The 23,913-nt window shown below is 36.8% G+C and overlaps 1 protein-coding gene across 1 annotated transcript in view; it reads left to right on the top strand.

Moving 5' to 3' along the window:
• The window catches only part of LOC123321325, a 311,066-nt gene extending 287,317 nt beyond the window's left edge, over window positions 1-23,749 (top strand). Inside the window, exons 6-9 of the mRNA XM_044908795.1 lie at window positions 14,508-14,721; window positions 21,621-21,795; window positions 22,357-22,493; window positions 23,090-23,749. Of these exons, the coding sequence (XP_044764730.1) occupies window positions 14,508-14,721; window positions 21,621-21,795; window positions 22,357-22,493; window positions 23,090-23,190 (627 nt within the window). The 3' untranslated portion in view covers window positions 23,191-23,749. The remainder of the gene's footprint in view (window positions 1-14,507; window positions 14,722-21,620; window positions 21,796-22,356; window positions 22,494-23,089) is intronic.
• Window positions 23,750-23,913: the final 164 nt, after the last annotated feature.

The raw sequence follows: 23,913 nt of genomic DNA, 5'->3' as shown, positions 1-23,913 counted from the left end.
TATGTTTTGAGACTTCTATATTTATTTTGTTGAACGATTAATTGAAGAATTATATAATATAAGAAAAGTCCTGTTTCTTCATATAATTCAGTTTCCAGAATAAGAATTCCAAAAAACGTATCAACCCTCCCCAGTCTCCCCTATATGTGGTTAATTACACGTTGAAAAGTATATATCCTCTTAATCTGACAATTTAAGCGTGACGAAAACGTGTTAGAGGGTGCCAAACTTGCAAAAAAAAGTCACGTGTACATTCTAGAGCGCTGTGGCTTTTTTTTCTTATTTTTAAGCTAAGGATCAAGAATAATGGAAAAGATATAATCTGACAGTTTCAGCAAGCCGAAGCAATGAAAATTGGCCAAAAAAGTCACAAAAATCAAGTTTTTTAAATTATCCCATTTTTCTGGGCTACAAATTGTTTTCGCATTCAATATAAAAGTTGTAGAGCATAACATTTTCTACAAATTTTTTCCGAAGCCAATTCCTTCTACGTTTGAACGTTTTTGGGATATGTGGCGATGAATGTACAGGGTGGGCAAAATTGGTGATACCTGAATTAAAACTTTTTCAACCCAACGAGAAAGAGGAAAATGCGTGGCACATTACGGTCGTCTTTTTTCGAGAAATTAATAATGCCTTCAACTGCATTCCTCTATCTTCTTTTGTTTTTGAGTTATAGGCCAAAATTAAAATTTCAACTTTGGTCATTATCTCCGTTTCTGTTTGAGCTAGAATGTTGAAATGAAAACATTATACAGACACTTTTTTGATGGCTTTGCTGAGCTATAACATAAAGATGTATTTTTTCTTATGAAAACAGTAGTTTAAAATGACTTAGAAAGACTGAGTGCGATGTATGATATATTTCTGAAACGAAAAAATTTCGATTCTTTCTAAGTCATTTTAAACTACTGTTTTGATAAGAAAAACACAACTTTATATTATAGCTCAGCAAATAAACCTGTAGGAAAAAATCATAGTACGCCACTGGATTGCTATAAAAAAAGTGTATGTTTAATGTCTTCATATCAACATTCTGGCACAAACAGAAACGGAGATAATGACCAAAGTTGAAATCGCCCAAATTTAAATTTTGGCTTATAACTCAAAAACAAAAGAAGATAGAGGAATGCAGTTGATGGCATTATTAGTTTCTCGAAAAAAGACGACATGAATGGTACATTCACTTTCCTTTATCTCGTTGGTTTAAAAAGTTGTAGGTCAGGTATCACCAATTTTGCCCACTCTGTACAATAGACTCTGTTTCTACATTGACCTTGGCCTTTCGCATATATGGCTAAGCTCCTCGCCCTTATCGGCCTCTAACTCGAAAACGGTTAAGAGTATTTAAAATTGCTTCAAACAAAAGTTGTATAGAATTTTATTATCCACAACTTCCATAAAGAATACAGAAACGATCAGAGGTACAGGAATGAAGATATTATAAAAATGGCCTTATTATCATATTCAAACTGTCAGATTAAGGAAACCCTCCCTGATTAGTGTCAGATTAATGGGTCAACACGTCTGCAACACCGAGATCAACCTTCTGTATGTATGTCTGACAAGCTCTAGTATGTACAAATAACGATTTTTTTGCGTTTACATTTACGCCAGAATTGCCAGTCTCTTGAAATTATCTTCCTTTGGGTCCAATTAACGCACCTTCTAAAAAGATAACACGTTCGAAAAAACATTATTTTTACCATTTTCAACTCTTCCGTACGGCCAGCCCCACCACGCAAACTGTCAGATAAACATAAGTTTATTATCAGAGACACGTAGGGCATATACATTATCTTAATCTGACACTCTCGAGTATGTACACCTGACGATTTTTTTTACATCTTTGAAAATCTTCAGACGCTTTCCCCACCGCTGAAAGTGCATACATCATAGAACTTCTTTTTCTTTCTACCACCTGATCTTCAAAATCCATTAGGTCTCCACGACTCTCGAGTAAATCCCGATTTAGCATCGTCGGTTCCATAACTATCTAGATCAATCGCTCTTTTCAACTACATTTAAGGGGGCAACTAAGCCCTTAAGTGACACTCAAGCAGTTCATTTTCACCAACTATAATATAATAAACAGACTAATATAAAAAACAGACTATTTCTTTAATATTTTAGTATCTTCCGGTGAGTTGAAATACACAAAAAGAGGAAAGGTTAAGGTTAAACGAATTTATCTGGTTTTTATCTCTTCAGGTTAGAATAAGGAAATCTTGAAGTATAAGACATCTGTTACACCGGTTCTTAGACAGGAACTTGTTTAGGGGCTCTTGGTGAAAAGTAAAAACGGTCGAAGGCCGCAAAAGTAGATACACATACTACATTTTGACATGGCTACGATACGCAGAACTTTTGGTTTGAGCAAAGCACCTATTGGTAGTAGGAATGAATTTGTGAAATTATCGAACTTCTCTTGTCAACAAAACTGTCAAGTTTTAGGGTTGATAAACCTATATATTCTGAATTATTTAGATTTCTGAATGTGTGTTCTGCGAGTAAGTGAGTTATGGAAGCAAAATACCTAATGCAATAATATCACGAAAAATATATCATTCAAATTTTATTTCTACAAAATTCATTGAGAGACTATTTAGCAAATTGTGAATTTGTTCGGTGAGAATTTTAGCTAAGGAGATCATGCCTAATGCTAAGATATATTCGTTTATTTATTGTCATTTAAACCATGTTTTACTTTTCACTGGGCGCCAAATCCTGAAACAATATTTGAATTAATTGACGTCTTCGTCAGCGTTCCCTCAAGTTCTTACTTGAAAAATATGAATTTCAGCCCTCAATTTATCCAAAATTGAAATGTAATTTCCCGGATATCCCCCGCACAAAATCAGGAAGAAACCGTGCGGCTTCTCCTCTCCCGAATCGACAAACCATAAGGCTCCCTACGAATTCCCCACAACGTTGTTGGCAACGTTCCTGGCAACCCTCCCTGGGGGAAGTAACAGTTTTTTTTCCGTTCCAATTTCATCTTACGACAATTGTAACCACCCAGAATCCCCTCAATGTTTCCAGAGAGTGAAGCAAATTACAATCTACAAGATCCACTTTTTAACAAGAACGAAATTATTTCATCGCATAGCATTTATTTCAGCTCGTCACGATAATTAACAATTTTTCCTTTGGAAATCCACTTGCCTACACACACTTCAGTTTGCGTAAGTGCCACTTCCTTCTTGCAATGTAATGAGTTCTTTGATATTCCCCAGCTCTTTCACGGGATATTCCTGAATATTGCCCGAGGATCCTGATTAATCCCGAAATATTCTGGGAATGTAACTGTCATGACAGGAAGCGCATTCAGTCGGCCATTTCTATTCTTGCATTCGAAAGTGATTACTCGGAGTGCTCTGAAAAAATGGCAAATATTTATAGTCGAAATCTCTTTTTGCCATATTGAATAAATGTCTCTTGTGAAATTCCCTCAGGTCTGCAGCCAAACTAAAATATAGCTACATTATGATAGAGCACAACGTGAGCCATATACTCACATTGAATATAGGAAAAACCCAAGTATACCAATTATAAATATAGGTGACTCCGTGTCTAGGATATGCAGAAAACTGACGAGGTCAAATGAGACCAGACTATGGTCTGCATATGCTCTTCTTCGGTGGAACGTTCTCCATTTAGTTGTCCTGACGATGGCAAATTGGCTAGTTCAATTCAGATCTTAACACTTGTTGATATTCTTGTTCTTATTTCACTATAGAACATTTATGTTAGACAAAGAATTTATATTTTCGTTATCTACTGTCCAGTAGAACAATGCACTTACAGGTCAATTTCATTTTTTATCACACAATCTTCCATGTATAATTAAGTGGCCTTAAAGAAGGCTGAAAGTTAGTTGACCTTTTTGTATTATAAAGATGAAATACTTGAATTCATTGAATTTGAATTTTTACTTCTTTATGTATCTATTTGGAGACCAATGGCTTGCTATTTAGAGCAACTGATGTTTTTGATTGTTATCGAAACCATGCCTTTTTCATTATTCAGAAATTGATGGAGTGAAATAAAAATCAAAATTATGAACATAGATCTTTTATCATTTACTACCCTACGAAAAAAGCATTTTTTCGATTACACTTCAATCGCCCTACTCATTCATTCATTCATTCATTCATTCATTGCTGTCTCCTGTTACCGGGAATGAATCTACAAAAAGACCAAAAAAGGGGAAAAAAAGAAAAAGAAAAGAAAAAAAAAAGAAAAAGAAAAAAAAGTGCGAACAGACTTATAATTTTTCAGGGCTAATCGCGACTGTGTACTCTCCTGTGACTGTAGAGACCCAATCGTGACCTACAGATCCTACCACATTCCGGGCATGGATAGTCACCAACCAGATCTGGCCGCCGCTGTATCCTTCTCGAGTCTCCATTATAACTGTGTACCAATGACCTCCACTGTAACCTGTCTAACGCTAGTTGTTCCCAGTTATGATTGGGATTAACTGATTTTAGGGATTGATGTCCTTAAACCGCTTATACTGGCCTACTGGTTTTCGGGCTCCCTCAGTGAATTCGCCATATAGAGTTATTTTGGGGAGTCTTGTGTCTTGCATCCTCAGAATGTGACCGCTCCGTCTGAGTCGGGCCCTCGTTACTTGAGTCTCAGTTGTTGTACAACTCGCGCGCTGCTAGACTTCTTTCTGCATTCGAAACTTTGTGGAACCATCTGATGTGCATTATCTGTCTTAGATGACGTTGTTGCGTTTATTCAAGCTGTTTAATATGTCGCCTGTAGGGCGTCCAGCTTTCGCTTCCGTAAAGAAGCGTTGGGCAGTCGTCATCTGCTTTGTAAACAACTGTCTTGGTCTTCAGATTGAGGTCGTGATTTTGAAACACTCTGTCCTTTAGCTTCCAGAATGCCGAATTTATACGGTTTTGAATTTCCGTGTCTAGGTTAGCCCTAGTATTTATGAAGCTTCCCAAGTATTTGAACTGCTCGACCTGTTCTAGAGTTTCATTCTCCAGGCTGATATCTGTTTGAAGGCTTTCTGGCGGACTTACCAGGATTTTGGTTTTGTCGATATTGAGTCTAATCCATTTCGGACACAAGAAATTAGTGTTGTCATTTGAAAAAAATCAACTACCCTCGTAGATGGTATATTCTTATTATAAATGAAAAGTTGCTAACTTGAAATAAAATTGTACTGGTTGAGCATTTTGATACAAAATAGATAATACCAAAGAGGAAGTTGAGTTTGTGCGTTACTTTCTATTCACTCTACACAAGGAATTACTTCAGCACTGAATTTCTTCTTAATATTAAACATTAACAATATTTCTTTCCTCCTGTGACTTTCAGGAAATGATTCTTCTGTTTTTCAAGTGTCCTGAAGAACGGGCATCATCTGCCAGGGAATTGAAGAGGTTTAAACGGAAAAACGAGAAATAAATTGAAAGAATTCTGACTGAAAGAGTAGCTATTGAGAACTCGCCAATCAAATTTTACCCTTGCTACTGTCACAACAAATTTTTCAACCTTATAAACCTTATATTGTTAAACACCAATAGGCTATCATGTGAATTCCGGATGAAACCAATTCGTGCTAAATCGACTAAAATTGGCAATGTACACATTAAGGCCTCGTTAAAACGTTGAAGAGATAATGTTTCACGCCCCAATTAAAACGGCCGATTCGTTTCCTCGTTACAGAATGGTTAAAATCGAAAATTCATAATAATGATATATTAACGGAACTTCATTAATTCAAATCATCTATCTTCCGTCCCGCAAAACGGTCCGTCGGATATCCATTGAAACTGGCAGTTCCAGTGAATGTCAAACCATGTTAATTAAACCATCGCTAATCACTAAGATAATATATCAAAGGATTAATTCAAAACACATCCCTCTGAACGAGCTAACAACTGGAATTCTAATGTGACTTAGCGTGATCCAAGGCATATCATAACCATGTTCCATTGAGTTTTCCTGATTATTATCTTAATTTTGTTGCAACTTGGAATATCTTCAATTACTTGAGTATCTGTTTGATCACAAAGGATATCCAACTAGGCGTGTCCAGAATAATGCAAACAGCATTTGAACACTTCTCGATAATATTGGAAAAGCTTGCAAACGATAGAAATAGTTTCCAGGAAATCTGATTGCTGCAAACACATTTAACCAATGAATGTAACCAATCAGTTCCATTTTCATTGTTCTAGTCTTCTCCAATGATTTCATTCTAGTTCGTTTCTTAAGGTTTGAATTCTAACAAATGGTATCATTCATGAATTTTGCATTCTACATCGAGTTATAACAATACGAGGAAAGCCGTCGATAAAGCACAATAAATTCTTGCCTGTGTGTACATAACTGGAGCTATGAGAACACTGGAGATCATCACTGATCTCACACCTCTTCATCTAGTCATGAAATGATCAGAGGAGGCCATTCTCAGGGAAGGTGCAGACATTTAAAACTAGAAATCTTGGTGCTCTTTCACTAAGTTCATTTCATCAGCAAATCCATGATGAAAAAAATTAAGCATCGCAAAAAACTTCACTAAGATGTATAGACAGAGACACTAGCTGTTAATCGATATCTATATCATAATGGACAGCTAGGCCATGCATTTGTTTTAATGGGCGCACATATCTCTATAACGTAACCATGACAGCAGTAAGGTATCGTGATTTGATTGTACAACCTACAGCCATCGGTGACAATTTTATGTTAATCGACTATAATTCTAGTCCTCACAGGGCCAGAATTGTGAACGAACGCATAGAAATGCATTAGATTAATGAAAGAGATTGGCCTGCTGCTTCTACAGACCAAATTATATTGAACACCTCTTGTCTGCAATGGCATTTTGATTTTGATTTTTTGATTTGCACAGCAATTACACCGCATATCTGACCCACCGCAAACATAACAAAAGCTTGTCAATGCTTCGACGAGCATTTGGCATAATATTCCTTAATCGATATTAAACCTTGATTTCAAGGTTCCTCTACAGGGTATCCCAAATTTCTCGATTTTAGCTGTATCTCGTACTTCTAGACAACATATGTGAGAACGCTGAGAGGAGTCCTGGGCTTGATTTTCTTGAAAAGTCCATTAGTGGAAACCACTTCATGAGATCTTTATTTGATTTCGATATTTTGTCGTAGAAAATATATCATAATTACTTTATGTTTGAAAATATATATCTGCATAATAGCCATTGTAAGTTTTCATAATGAGCTGTGCCTTCCCTGGAGAAACAAATGAATAACTAGATAAATCTGTGGACCTCTTAAACCGAGTGGTATTCAGCCAAAGTACACAATTTTTAAAATTCAGATACTTTTTGAACATAGATTTACTCGAAACCGGTGCATTATACGAGAAAATATGACGAATACTTTTATTTTACAAATCGTCCAAATTTTCATTAGATAGCGTGCAACTTAGTTTCAAGAGTTGGGTTCTTTGAATTTTCGGTACTTATGGTACGTTATGGTCATAATGAGAAAACTGGGAGACGTGGGTGATATCTTGTAGTCGAAAAAGATCCATAAAACGAATGAAAAAGTATATTAATTTCATTCCATAAAACCTGTTGTGAGATATAAATAAAACAAAATTTTTTATGGTTTTTCAACAGCCTGTATCTTCTAAACCTAGTAGACTAGAAAAAAATGGCAAAAAAGTGTTTCTTGTGAACTCAAGAATCTACTGTTGAAATATTTGTACCAGAAACAACAAAAACCAAGCACTTTGGATACTCTGTACACTCTATCAGGTAGAATCTTAATTTTATTAATGTTTCTACTAAATTGCCGTTCTGAAGCAGTGTCTTGTTTACTGTTGCCATTTCAGGTAGGTTGGCCTACCTAAATTAATTTTTTTTATTTCACTTCATATATGATAACGTAAGCAAATTACCCACTTTAATTTTTTAGCAGTAAAAGTTGAGCACAGTTCTAATAGTAGGTAAGTGTAGAAAAAACATGGAAAAAAAATGACTTCCAGAACTGGATAAAAGCGGATTTTCATGGGACAAACGCATAATCAAATTGCCTGATAAAATCGAGGTATTTTTCAGATAAGATTAATTAAAATGACGGATCCTTTTAACTCTGTCTCAAGCTATCTGGCAAAACATAATCTGCCTCATAACTCAAAGTTTCCCCCCTGTCGTCCGTCTATGAACACACTATACGTCCCGTCAAACTCATGTAATCTTCTTCGTCTTGAAGAGCGTTTTCACAAATTGAAAATAAACTTGCAAGTCAGCGCTCCTATGCATTTTTCAGCTACATATGGGGTGAAATTAAACCTTTCGTTGGAAGGAAATGTTTCCTTCCAAGCATTTTTCTTGATTACTTGAGGCAGCAAACTTCAAAGGATAAACGTGTTCGTAGAGAAGTTATTGCCATGAATTTCATTATAGGAACGCTGCAGGTACTACATCCACAAATTTTTTAGTCTATTCGAAAAAGTCAATAATGTTTAGTCATTATATCGGAGTTTCCTGAGCTTTGTGTGCTCTATTTAACATTATTGGATAGAGGTAGTCGATGCTAACAAGTTGAATAATATCTACTATTTCGTATCAAAATGCTCGAAAAAATGAAAATTATACAATTGAAAATAATTGAACAATTAAAGACAAGCATAACATGCTTTTGTTTACATTCCTATAAGAAAGAAAGAGTTTATGAAAAAAAAATCAATTACCAAATCATCCTCAGCAACAAATTTCTGGTACACTAAGGTTGGGTTACCACTTGCAATTACCACATCACCCCTCAACCCCTCTTAGAAGGTGCATGACAAACTCCGTCGAATAGTTATTCCTTATTCCAAACAACTTGGAAAATTTCGGAAAAACTGATAGAAAAGAGTTACTTAAACAGCTTACATCCAGGCTGTTCAGAAGCTTCTGAACTTCACCAAAACTAGGCCACTACTGACTCATTTTAAGAGTTGAAAACCGAATAACGAATATTATAAATGAAGTGAAAATTTGGAATTCGAAAAAAAAATTTTTTATACAAAAATGAGATAATATAATAATAATTTTACAGGGTAAGTCTTTGACTCGTACAAATATTTCAACAGTAGATTTTTGAGGTCAAAAGAAACGCTTTTTCTCGTACTATTTCTTCCGAATCGGCTCTGTTTGAAAGATACAGGCTGTTGAAAAACCATAAAAAAAAACGTTATTGTTAGTTCTATCTCACAAACGGCTTAATAGAATGAAATGAATTTCAGAATATAGTTTTTTATTCATTTGATGAATCTTTTTCGAATACAAGATAGCACCCAAGTCTTTCAGATTTCTCATAATGACCATTACGTACCATAAAAATCCCAAAAATTCAACCAACTCTTAAAACTAAGTTGGACGCTATCTAATGAATATGTGAAAGTTTGGTAAAATAAAAGTTTTCTTCCTATGTTCTCGTATAGAGTCATTCGGGGCAACTGTGCGCACTTTTGCCTTTCAAGCCATACCCTGTTTCAAATGTTGAAGCTAGGAAAATTAAAACATATTCATAAGATAGAGAATTTTCTAATCTATAAAAAAACATCAAGAGGCAAACAAACAAAAACGTTTTTTTTGTCCGCAAAAAAAAATTTAATGGTGAAAGTCGGAGTGCGTTCACATGCCCCGTATTGAGGGTAAGTCTGCGCACCCTCACGGGGTAAGTGAACGCAGTGCTTAGTGAACCACACAATCAAAACAAATTACAAAATAATGTCATCAAAATGTTACAATATTAGAGAAATGCTGTTTATTGTCAATACAGAACCGCCTTTTTACAAGCAGTGCATTATTGTTCGTGCCACAATTCTTGGTGAACACAACACTTGATACATTCCCCTGTTGGTGGCTCTTCATATTTTTCTGAACAAATAGGACAATATTGATCGAGTCTTAACCAAGAAAATCAGCAATGTCATAATTTATTCCTCACTGAACTAATGCCCTTATAATGAATCTATGCGCACACTTACCCGCGCACACTTTCCCCAGTAAGCCAAAATTTTAATTGACGTTCTTATAGAGTTAAGCAGCTAAGAGAACCTAAAATTTTTTATTATATATTAAGATTAATATGCCCATGATCGAATAAAATATTGTTTTACACTGAGGGACTCGGAACTTGGACCTGGCAGAATTTGCAGAGATGCTAAAAATTAACAAGAAAACTAGTGAATTTGATTGATTGCAAATAAAAAGTTAAAGAAACGTGGCACGGCGCACTCCTATGAAAAACTAATATGGCGATTCTGCGCCCTTGCTTCACCCAAATGAACCCCTCTTTCATACATTGCAATGTCGAGATATACGCACTGCGCACACTTACCCACTGCGCTCAGTTACCCCGAATGACTCAACTGCGCCGTTTTCGAGTAATTCTATGTTCAAAAAGTATCTGTTAAAAAATTTGGTACTTTGGCCGAATACAACTTTGTTTGAAAAGATCCACAAATGTGTAGTGTCACAGATTTAGCCAAGGTTATTTTGTTTTTCAAGGGGTGGCGCAGGTCATTATGAAAACTTTGAATGGCTTCATCTCTTTATCAGGACCGAATCGGAAAAAATATCTGTGATATTCTGAAAATTGGGTACTTTGGCTGAATGCAACTCTGCCAATTGTTCGGTAGGAATAGATTAATTTGCCGAAAAGTGAGGTGTCATCCGGTAATTTTACATAGAAACAACGGTTCTATGCAGTCTCTGTTTCTATGTATTGACAATTGATGACAAATAAAAGATAAAATTCAAAAAATTATCAGAAAATGAACTTCGTCAGATGAAGAAGTCTGATGTGTGAACGTGTAGTGCCATAGATTAAGCTCGTTATTTTGAAGGGATTTTTGTTTCTCCAGAGGTGGCATAGCTCATTATGAAAACTTAAAATGACGATATCTTTTCATCAGAGCCGAATCAGAAAAAATAGTACAGTAAAAAAGTGTTTCTTTTCACCTCAAAAATCTGCAGTTAAAATATTTGTACGAGTCAAAGTCTCACCCCTGTGGAATGATTCAATATTTCGAAGACTCAGGATATAATCCATATGTGTGTAAAATGTGAGCTCTTTTTGCGATATTCTTCCATATGAGCTGAATTTTCAGATGGGTGCATTTTGAAATCAGAAAAGTATAGCCATAATAATATTGGACACATGTTTCGTGTATGTTCCTATGCACAAATTCGAAAGAACGATCTAGGAAGAGATGTTCCCACAGTTGTAAAAATAACGAGGTCTGCAGAAACCATTAGGTGGACAGCATTCTGTCGAATTTTTTCATTCGCGACTCCTTCCCTCCAACATCCCGATGGAGATCCTGAAAAGCGTCGAGCACGTCTCTCCTTCCTCGATATCACACCACGCATTACGACATGCCTGGGATGAATAATGAATAAAACAAAAAGAACGGCACCGTCGTCGGGGGTGACCCTTAAGGCGTCCAAATTGGCTTTCCATCGATGAACCACTGATTAGCCAAAAACGTCCCAATTGTCGCTAAGGCGCCCAGAGAGAACGGGTGACATGGTAAGAAAATCCCCCGACAAAAGGTCGATCGAGCTACGGTTCCGGCAGTGAAAAGATTACGTCCGAGAGAAACTAGTTAAAATCCGACTCACGTCCCATCTTCTCCTCTGTCTCTTAGTTCAGTGATCAAATATCCCGTAAGTGTGCGCCATTCGATTTGAACAAGTTGTTTTCCGAAGTTGGGCATCGCATAAAAAATGTTTATGGTTCAACTTGGAATAATCTCACTTGCACTTCATAAAATGCGAGAAATATGATGGTGAAATGTGCCCGTAAAGTTTTAATCTCTCTTGTTTGCGCTTGATTCTTAGTTTCAGTCTGATCCATTCTGGAATGTCCTTTAGAGTTGCCAATTAAATGAACAGCGTCTAGAATAGTCAGTGGAAAACGTGCTAAAAAAACTAGATCATAAATATTATACAACAGATTTTATTTCGTTTAGGACTAACAGCAGTTTATCACTGATCTTATCAACTGAATACAGTGTGTGGATAAAGTAGGGAACAAAATTAATAACTGCATTAATAAATGTTTCCAAACAGAACACTGGGATAGAACAATTTGAGTTCTCGATTAACCACCACATGGCATAAAAATTGTACATATGACGTCATTTTTACAGAGTAACATCATAATTTTTTAATGCCTACCCCACTTTTTCTTGCGGCTTTATCAGATGGTGCTTTTAAAAAAAACACCTTGACTGTAGGAAATACAAATGAAATTCTCATGGGAGAAAATCTTGATTCAACAGAAAAACAAACGAATGTACGTCGGTAACCTGACTAAGTTTCGATTGTTTTTCGGTTGAATGAAGATTTGCTTCCATAGAATATCCATCTTATTACTTACACTAACTGCGTTATTATCTGCAAAAAAAATTATTAATCATTAAGGTAAACTTCGCCGTTTACACTCTACATAATAGGTCAATATGTAGAGTAGGTAGCATCCTATTCAAATACCATTATACATCTACAGTGTTGAAATGCGTTTCGAAAATATTCAAGAGGTGATTAGTAGTAAATCAAAGAGAGTTCTTCCTCACTTGATGACGTAACCTCACAATTTGAATCTTTACTTTGAGCTCGGTTATGTGGTACTCGTTCGTTTTGTTGACCATGGAGCCCCTAAAATTCTAGATGTTTGGAAAGAAGTTGTCCTTGGGGTTTCTTTAGGATCATTTGATTTGGGGGGCATAATCACAGAATCTCAATCAAGAATTCGCGCACAGTTATGTGTTACCCTATTCAAGTGTTCTCCATTGGGTCTTCAGCATAAGGACCTCAAATTTTTGTCACCAGAAGGAGGTTTTCTTGGATTATAAGATTGGGGTCCCAGTTTCAGCATAATTATATCAACAACACCGCTAGAATACAGCATAATGGCTCTACAACCGACCATTTCTTGACAAACTCTGGAATAAAACAAGGCTGCGTGTTAGCGCCTTTACTGTTCAATATTTTCGCCATAGTTGTCTCGATAATTGCTGATATGAGTATGCCTGCATGAGGTGTTGAAATAAGATTTAGATTCGATGGAGGCCTGTTTAACCTGAAGCGCCTCAGAGCAAAAATCCGTAAAAAGTTTATCACGGAACTTCAATATGCAGACAACTGCGCTCTTATAGCTAGCAGCTCAGAGAATCTACAGATAATGTTGGACACCTATAAACATATATACGAAGCTTTAGGCCTTAGACTCAATATTGACGAAACCAAAATCCTGGTAAGTCCGCCAGAACGCCATTAAACAGATATCAGCCTGAAGGATGAAACTCTAGAACAGGTCGAGCAGTTCAAATACTTGGGAAGCTTCATAAACACTACGGCTAACTTGGACACGGAAATACACAACCGTATCAATTCGGCATCGGAAGCTAAAGGACAGAGTGTTTCAAAATCACGACATCAATCTGAAGACCAAGACAGGTGTTCACAAAGAAGTGTTACTCTGTTCCTCCCAACGCTTCTTTACGGAAGCGAAAGCTGGACGCCCTACAGGCGACATATTTAAAAGCTTCAACAATATCAACAACGTCATCTAAGACAAATAATGCACATCAGATGGTTCCACAAAGTTTCAAATGCGGAAGTCTTGCAGCCCGCGAGTTGTATAACAATTGAGACTCACGTAACGAGGGTCCGACTCATATGGAGCGGCCACATTCTGGGGATGCAAGACACGAAACTCCCAAAGATAGCTCTGTACGGCGAATTCACAGAGGAAGCTCGGAAACCAGGAGGCCAGTATAAGCAGTTTAAGGATATACTGCATGAATCCCTGAAATCAGTTAATGCCAATCATAACTGGGAACAACTAGCGTTAGACAGATCACAGTGGAGGTATTTGGTCCACAGTTATAGTGGAGACTCTAGAAGAATACAGCTGCGGCCAGATCTGGTTGGTGACTATCCATGCCCGGATTGTGGAAGGATCTGTGGGTCACGGTTGGGTCTCTTCAGTCACAGAAGGGTAGACAGTCGCAAGTAGCCCTAAGAAATTATTGGTTTGATTGCACCGATAGTTTTGTTTTTATCCTCTCTATAGTTAACAGAATTGTGCATCTTTATCTGTATCATCTCACTCAATAAACTTCTCGATTAATTTTGCTTTCTGTCCACAATCGTTACCCCGTCAAAATTAAATTTGTGTCCTTCCCTATGTGTATGCTGTGCTAGTTTTATTTTCACTATGGATGTTTCTAGCATCATATCAGGCGGTTTTTCCCAACAAGTAGAGAAAGAGAGAAAGAGCCCAATAAATTTTCCATCATTAACGATTACAGGTCAACAGTCCAGCAAGTACTCTACACTTTTCAGTATAAGTCAGTATATTAAATAAAATATATGAAAGACACTAAACAATCGACGTTTTACCTAATGTATTCACTGCGAAGAATTATTTTTAATATAGTCCTGTAAGAGAGAGAGAGAACTTGATCCGACTAAAGCAAAATTGTTTCAGGTCACCTGGTCACATCATAAAGGGGAATCATTCCACCTGCTAACCGTAGGAAAAGGCACCTACAGCAACGACGAGCGGATTACCTTAAGCTTCCGATACCCCAATAATTTTAGGCTGCAAATTGTTTACGTCACTCGAAGGGACCAAGGATTATACGAGTGTCAGGTAGCCACTCACCCGCCAAAAGTGAAAAGGATTTTCTTGACAGTTATCGGTGAGTTTGGTTGAGGATTTTCACTCCCCTCTGTCATTTAACAATTCTCATCAATTTGCACGGGTCTGAGGTGGTATTTGGCTGACAATTCATGATAGATATATCAGGTGTTTTCCCTCGCAGATGAGGGAACGAACATCCACTTCGACAATTTTCCATTTTAATCATCTTTGCACTCCGTTCGTATTTTCATTCGGCACATGACAAATTTCAATACCAATTACATGTTAAGCGTTCCTTGAAATTCGTCATAAAGTAGAATACCGAGAATTGTGGATATTCCAGAGTAAATTTAATTTTTGCACCAATTTTCAGTGTTTCTGTTCATACCATGTGGAGAGGCGTTTGTTTGCGTATTACACATACACAATATATAGTCCTTAAGACAATAAAGATCTCGATTGAAAAAAATTACAAGGGACTCTATTTCGTAGGTCTATATTATGCTGGGGAAAAAGGAGTCAAGTCCATTTTTTCTTCTCTCTGGATGTACGTACACAGGATGAATCTTTGACTCGTACAGATAATATCAGGTTTTAGGAATGATCCCGAGAAAGGAAATAAGCCTTCATTGTACCCTAAAGGTTGTCGCTTGTACAACATTCACTTCCCCCCACATACTTGCTAAATCTCATCAAAACTATCGATAGGAAAGGGTTCCTACTTGAACATCATTAAAACTGTCTTCAGCTCTGCGTAGGTACGTACTTCGCACGAAAAGTCATACCCATAAAATTTGACATCCCATCCAATCATACTGGATCGTTTCAATTAAACAACTCCGGGAGTTGTAGTTAGGCCATTCAAAACTTCATCAAGGGGCATTTCATTCAGACTTTACGGCATCACTTAAAGAACTCAATTAATTAGGGGAGAAAGTTATGAAAACATCGTTTCGGTGTTATATCCGGAAGACAATGTCCATATGCTTACTCGGGCCAGTTTTGAAGCTTTTTTCATGGCTTCGATGTACATTTACATATGTATATATACTAATTCACATTTACAATCATAAGATTCATAAGATTGCCATCTTAGGCACCAGTCCGAAACAGCATGGGTTTGAATCCCACCGCTGTCACCAGTGTAATAATGCACCCCGTATCTTGATCAATGGAACAATCTATGGTAACATATAAAACAGAACACAAAGTATTATTGAATTCATAACAACATTTTTTGTACCTACATATGTGTCTTAGGGTCAGAAATCCAGGATGCTTTATGTACTGGTTAACCTATTAGGGCATACTCCTTATAAGATGGTCGATTTCCTGCTTTAACTTATACTCCATGATGGAGTTTGGGGTAGACAAAGTAATCTTCTGATGTTCCTGGCATGGTGAAAGATCGGCAGATCTTGGATTGGCTTCAAAATGTCAATGTTTTGCTCTTCGTGGAAAAACATCAGCAAATATATCTTTTGTAACCCACACAGTGCGAAGAAAAACGCAGTTTTCCTAGCTTTATCCATTCCACGTCTGCCTTTAGTGATTTATAGCAAGAGAAAACTGATGGAAGTTGAGTTCATTGGAGCTTTACTATACTCGAGTACATAAAAGTCAAATTGAACATTTTTAAGGGAATTGAAAAAACTTTTCAATTGTTAATAGGGTGCTGTTGAAAGTCTCTAAACTATCTGATGATTAGCAATAATGTATCCTAACGATATCGCTTGCAGTGAAGAGCTTTCAGATATCTACGCGAGAATTTTTTTCAGACATAGGAAATTCACCCAATAAATCATTCTATGACAAAACGAGGTCAGTGAGTTGCTATCCGAAAAATCATTTGTAAGGGGCGTTAGACGGTATACCTGCGTATGTATCTATTTGGAAGTTAACCCTCCTAAGAATGCTTTTACACTCCATCATTCCATCGTTCATCATTTTCATCATTCATTCTATTCTTGTGGAACATTATGTCGTCACAAAAAATACCCATTTCCTACTAAATGATTGAACACAATGCCTGTGTTATCTGCGATGATAGTCGCTTTCCATGGCATTTAATCTTCGACATTTGACTCAAGTATGGAAAGCAATATTGACAATTAGAAAAAAATTATTTCGATTCGGAACTCTCATCTTACGGTACCTTTCAATCTTGAAACACGGTATGACCAGTACGTTCGTTATTGGTTTACAAATACAGGGTGTCCCATGGCGGCTGGTCTAGACGTTTACAGAGAACGGATCCTATTCCTGATACTTCAGGAGATATTGAGGATTTTACACAAAAACTTGCCAAAAACATGTATCCAATGTACTAGGCATAGAAAAGACTTCATATTTTCGGAAGGTGAAATTTTGAAAATATATCACTGAGATCCTGAGCAAGAGTCTCGTGTAGAAAAAATTCAATTCGTGATATACAGGATGTTCCAAATTCCTTCGTCCCGTCACTTGATACATAAACGGCAAAAAACTTATTTTTCAAATGGATCATCTTACGTTACATCTGATACTTTTAGAGAGAAAATCAAAATAGGCATTTGATGCATCAGGTCTTTATATTAAAAGCTCATGTTTCTGAAAATAAAGTCAAAGTTATATGAAACTGAGGGTTTTCAGAATGCTTGTTAATTTTATCTTACAAACATATTTCCTTTTATGAATAAGACAAACACCTTCAGTCCAGTTTTCAACGATTTTAGAATCACACGAAAAACGTGGCAATCGTTCTACGGTAGCGCCAGTAGTCGGTATATTCATACCGACCTTCATAGTAATTTCACTTCTAGGGTGTTCCACTTGACAAAATCAAATTTTTGCCGTTTTTGTTTACACTGAGAAAACGAAGAATTTTGAGACACCCTGTATATCATAAACCGATATTTCTCTGCGCAAAACTTATCCTCAGGGTCAGTGACCAGAAATATGAAATTTCTTTTCGTATGCCTAATTTATTGAATCTATGTTTTTGGCAATTTCTTGTGGAAAACCTTCGAAAGTATCAGGAATTTAGTGAAATTCCGACTTTGAACTCAGAATTTCACTAATTTCAGACTTCAAACTCGGAATATTATTTTGTTCCGACCTTTTACAGGGTATTCTATAACGACGTGGATCAGTTCCCGAAATACAGGTTGCTTTTCTACAAAGATTCATATATGTGATTCTAGGTGTTCCCACATTTATGATGATCATCTACACAGGGTGTTCTTTGATATTATCTGAGTTTTTTACGAGGAGATATCAAAACAATGATAAGACAACCTTTAACAGGGGGTTCCATAACGACATGGATAATTTTTCAGGTATATTTCTGATGTTTTATGAAAAACTTGTTTCTCATATGTACAAAGATGCTCGTAACGCTATCCCAATGGATCAGGAATATGATGTAGATACACTCGATGATCTTTGATGTTTCTTTAGATTTCTCACATGATACTGAAATCGACTAAATTTTGGAGCAAGTAACCATAAAACAACACCGAGCTTCCAAGGCATTTCGAAAAAACTGTTTATGCCAATGAAAGGATTTTATGTACACATGGTCTTGTATATATTTTATGCGCTTTTTTCATGAGGAGTTCATTACCACAGAGTGAAGAATCATAAAAGGTCATCCGAGAACCATGTGTATATTATATTCCTCATCGATTTCAATAACATCCTGAACACATATGGAAAACTAGTTATTTATAACATTCTGTATATCGAGAAATGACCGAATTCTCTATAGAACAGCCTGTAAAATAATATCAAAGAACATCCACACTATGTGAATGCATTTCAGTATTCATTAAAAAAAACACATTGTATTACGAAACCAAAAACTTTCATCAATCCCTCTGCACATGAAGAAATAATCTATGTCGTCGTAGAACATCCTGTGCATCTAACCTGTATACAGGGTAAGTCTTCTTGAGGTCAAAAGAAACACTTTTTTATTTCACCATTTTTTCCGAATCGGCTTGGTTTGAAAGATACGGGCTGTTTTTAGTTCTATCTCACAAATGGTGTTATCGGATGAAATTAATTTCGGAATATAGTTTTTCATTTATTTGATTAATCTTTTTCGGACGCAAGATATCACCCACGTCTTCCAGTTTTCGTATTATGACCATTACGTACCACAAAAATACCAAAAATTCAAAGAATCCAACTCTTGAAACTAAGTTGGACACTATCTAATGAATATGTGAACGTTTTGTAAAATAAAAGTATTCTTCATACTTTCTCGTATAATGCGCCGTTTTAGAGTGATTTGATGTTCAAAAATTAAAAAGTATCTGTGAAATTTAAGCAGTCGTCCTCCCAACGCTTCTTTACGGAAGCGTAAGCTGGACGCCCTACAGGCGACATATTGAACAGCTTGAACAAACGCAACAACGTCATCAAAGACATATAATGCACATCAGATGGTTCCACAAAGTTTCGAATGCAGAAGTCTTGCAACGCGCGAGTTGTACAACAATTGAGACTCAAGTAACGAGGGCCCGACTCAGATGGAGCGGCCACATTCTGAGGATGCAAGACACAAGACTCCCCAACATAGCTCTGCATGGCGAACTGGCAGAGGGAGCCCAGAAACCAGGAGGCCAGTATAAGCGGTTTAAGGATACACTACATCAATCCCTAAAATCAGTTAATGCCAATCATAACTGGGAACAACTAGCGTTAGACAGGTCACAGTAGAGGTCTTTGGTACACAGTTATAATGGAGACTCGAGAAGAATTCAGCGACGGCCAGATCTGGTTGGTGACTATCCATGCCCGGAGTGTGGAAGGATCTGTAGGTCACGGTTGGGTCTCTTCAACCACGGGAGGGCACACAGTCGCAATTAGCCCCAAGAAATTATAAGTCTGTTTTTTTTTGTCTTTTTGTAGATTAATTCCCGGTAATCTATATATATACAGCAATGAATGAGTGAATCTGTGAAATTTGAAATATTAGGTACCTACTTTGGCTGAGTACAACTCTGTTTGAAAGATCTACAGATGTGTAGTGTTACAGATTCAGGTAATTCTGTATTTCCAGGGGTGGCATAGGGCATAGCTCATTATGAAAACTTAAAATGGGTATTTCTTTTCATCAGGGCCGAATCGGAAAAAAATTTATGAGAAAAAAGTGTTTCTTTTGACCTCAAGAACCTACTGTTGAAATATTTGTAGGAGTCAAGGACTCACCCTGTAGGTTCCTATTTGAATAAAATGAAGTTTTACTGAATTCCTACTTTAATCTTGGAATTTAGCTAAATTAACTCAATAAAATTCCAAGATTGAAGTTGAAATTTAGTTAAATTCCGAGTTTAAAGTCAGAATTCAATAAAATTTCGACTTTGAAAACGGGATTTAGCCGAAAATATTTTTAAAATTTCATATGGCTCTTCTACGCCTTCGTATTTTCTTAGATTTCATTTGGCATATTTTCAAATCGAGGCGCGATATGAGAACCCTCCAAAGAAGAACAAAGAATATGCACTATATGGGACATTTTCATTTTGGAATGAAACTATCGATTGAACGACCGTATGAAAAAACATGAAAAAGAAATTTATCGCTAGGAAGAATCGTCCCGTCGATTGAGTTGGAGGTTCGAGGTCATCCTATATAGGCAATTTTCCTGGATTGCCGTTTTCTTACATACGATTTATTCTCTCGTGCGGCAATTTCGAAAACAGCGCATCCGGTGTAAATGCCGCGACCGCCCGATGACGGAGATTGCACGGTTTGATTTTTGCCGAAAAACATGATGCCATTACGGCCCGCTCCAAATTTGTGTGATCGCAGCGGTTGACATGATGGATTCAATCATAAATCCATCACGTCAAACGGCACAGTATCCAGTATTGCGAAATGTTCGAAATTACCGCGAACTTCATCGGTTTTTAACGCTATGATTGTTTTTCTTGGCAGCAATTATTTCCGCGGGCTGATTTTTCATCGTCAGTAACCCGAATGTGTCAGCCGCTCCGATACGTAATGGATTAATCAAAAACCGAAATAAATTACGCAATCTCGAAAGCGTAATCTAATACCCGATAGAATTTTTTTCGTTCAATTATTCCTATCGCTGACAGTAGGATGGCATTCGCCTGAATTTATACATTCATCACCAGGTAATTAAAAAAACAGAAATTGCCAGTTGGTGAAATGTTGGGACTGCATGATAACCGATTATAGTGATATATACTTTGATGAGAAAACGATAAAAATGAAACTATTGCTCCTCGTCCAATGAAAATCATACGAAATAGGAGAAACAGTAAACGTCAGCAGAATGTCACATTTACAATCATAAGATGGTTAACTTTCCGCAGTATTCACAACATTGGTTTGTAATAATGCACCCCATTTCAGCCACCAGTCCGAAAGAGCGTGGGTTTGAATCCCACCGCTGTCACCAGTGTAATAATGGAAGAGTGCCTTTCAACTGGACAAGGAGTGATTATTTTTAAGATGTTAATACACTAAATTGAAGGCCCTCTGAAGGAGAAAAATGTGAATTCGGCCCGTCGCGCGAAAGACGGGTCTTGAAGTTAATTTCTATGTTTTTCTGGGGAGAAAATTTAAATGAAACTCATGTATAAAATAAACAAATAACTGTATTAAAAAAATTCTTTACAAACACGTACTTGGTCCGCTGGTTCCGTGCGAAGGATTGAGTGTCAAACCAAATCAATACGACGTTTTGAGAAATTCTCCTCACGATGAAAGACTTGTTCCGCAAAGACTGAACCAAAACCTCGCTTTCTCTGCATACTCCTACACCAATTCATGGCTTCCAAATTCAACTAATACCTGCAGTCATCGAATGTACAACAATAGGTGAAGCAGCCCAGGAGAGTCAATAGGGTTCGCACGCCAGACCACATTCGGTCGGGAAAAAATTAACGAAATATAAATGTGATTGCAAATAAAACCCTCTATGATCTGTTCATTTTTCAGCACCAGAAGTGGTAATACTTGATGAAGCTGGGAGAGAAGTGACTGAACGATACTACAGAGCTGGAAGTCATCTGGAACTAATCTGTACTGCGCAGCAGCTTCAGGATTCAATATCCTCCTCCGAACCTCCACTCCTTTGGAAGCATGACGACAGAGTACTCAGCAAAGGCATAAGGTAGTCATTCTATATATTCAGCTGTTATTCTTCCAATTCACAGACTGCTATGTCATCTGCCAACTCCATCCAACAACAATCTCACTTTTCCCGAAACTCTGCTAATGATAGCTTTAGGAAAGCTTGGTTCGGTGACAGCACCACCAATATTCTGATCTGTGCAATTTCAGGAGTGTTTTTGTAGAGAGTTTCCTCGGTGTTAACTTGTATCTGCTCTTCAATTTCCTTACCTTATTGACTATAGCCATTGGCTCCATCATGGTATAACGACATTTCAATGTCAACAGAAAACCCGTTATTGAGCTCTTCATGAGGGCAAGATCTCAAGCCCTTTTTATGCTTTTCCACTGATTCGTCTTATCGCTGGTCAATGGGTAGCAAGTACAGCACCAGTTCGAAAATGCTAATTCTTGTGGTTTGTTCTGATATAGCAATTTCAAGAAGAAGAAAGAAAGAAAAAGAATCTCTCTACAGACCATGAAGATATATATATATGTTTCCACGAAAAATATGCTAGCATACAAAATGCATACCTTTAATTGTTATACTTACAATTTCCAGCTATAATGTGTCTGCAGCTACAAATTCGGCCACTTCAACTTTGATGATAGCTCCCTTGAAGAAACAGCATTCTGGTAACTACACATGCGCTGTTGGAAATTGGGCTTCTTCTAACCTAGTTGTTCATGTTCTTAACGGTGAGTCTAATGCAATAATTTTTTCAAGAGTAGAGTTTTCAATACTAATATCAATATACCTACTAACCAACAGTCTTTTCCCAATAGGAGTTTACTTTATACTTGGATACAAACAAGAGTATAACTTTTCGACTTAACTTCACCAAATTGTTCAACGACATTTAGTGGAACTTTCAACCATTAACCGATAAAATTTTAATCTGTACCTGTTAGAGGTTGATTTTTTCAATTCTGTATTCTCTTCGCCTCTGATAATTTTTTGAGGCTATGATCATACCCACAATGCTCAAATGGAACGAGTTTGACAGAGTTCAAGTTCAGAGAAATCTCAGCTAAAGAGATAAATTTCTACCATTTCATGATCAGATGTCCATTATGTAGAATTGCTCTTGCTGTTCATGTGCACTGAACAGTGGACATTATAGTTAACAGAACGATATGGAGGAAGTCCACCTGTACAATGGCCCTTGCCATCCCATGTTCCTTATTGTAGAGAACAACACTGCCATCGCAACCCTGATTTTCTTTGATTGATTGAGTTTCGATCTCGTTTTCCAAGATGCTTCTGGATTTTAATCTCGAATTTTCAATTACAGGCGAACTTCCCGCTGCTGTGCACTCCGGTGAAGCAGCTTCGAGGATACTGTGCAAAACAATAGTTGTACTAGGATTTTTGTTGACCATTGGTCAAAGGTGACGGATAATTGACTTTCGAATTCCGACCTGAAATCACTGATCGATCCCAAGAGGTGGCGGATGATGTACCCTTATATGTGTTGTTAAAAATTTCAAGGGAAAACGTATACTTTTCTGCATTTTGTCTTTGTTAGTTTTCCCTCGAAATGCGTGTGTTTCATACATATTTCCATAACAAAGTTGTGAACATTCTCACGAAATCAATGTCTAAAGATGTTCGATGTTAATATTGATGAAAATTTCTCTGGGGTATTCTAAATGAACAAATTCATCCGTCACTGATAAAGTACCAACCATATCAGGCCAAAAACTACTAGTCTATTAGAATATAAAAACTGAAAACTTGTTACATAAAATGTACTTACTTACTCTCATATAAGCGTATATTACATAGTTAAGTAGCTAGTTCATACGTATTATCTGATTTTCACAATGGTGTTTTTCATGGACCAGACACTTTGCCAGTGTATAAAAAGTGTATATTTGAATTAAGGACAAACGCTTCGAAAATATGCTGAATTGAATACATTAGTGTATATCTAAGAAAGGAATGAGTATGTTCAAGTAAAAAGTTGAAAATAAAGAAAATGGCTCGACGGATTATCATTAGAATGATTTCTAAGGCGAAAAATGGGATATTGAATAGTAGCGTAAGAAATATATACTTTTTTAAGGGGTTTTCTTCAATACGCCTATTGGAAATTACTGAAGAAGAACAACTGTA

The sequence above is a fragment of the Coccinella septempunctata genome, chromosome X (genome assembly GCF_907165205.1).
Source record: "Coccinella septempunctata chromosome X, icCocSept1.1, whole genome shotgun sequence".
Taxonomy (NCBI): Eukaryota; Metazoa; Arthropoda; class Insecta; order Coleoptera; family Coccinellidae; genus Coccinella; species Coccinella septempunctata.
This window is presented reverse-complemented; position numbering and strand designations above follow the sequence as displayed.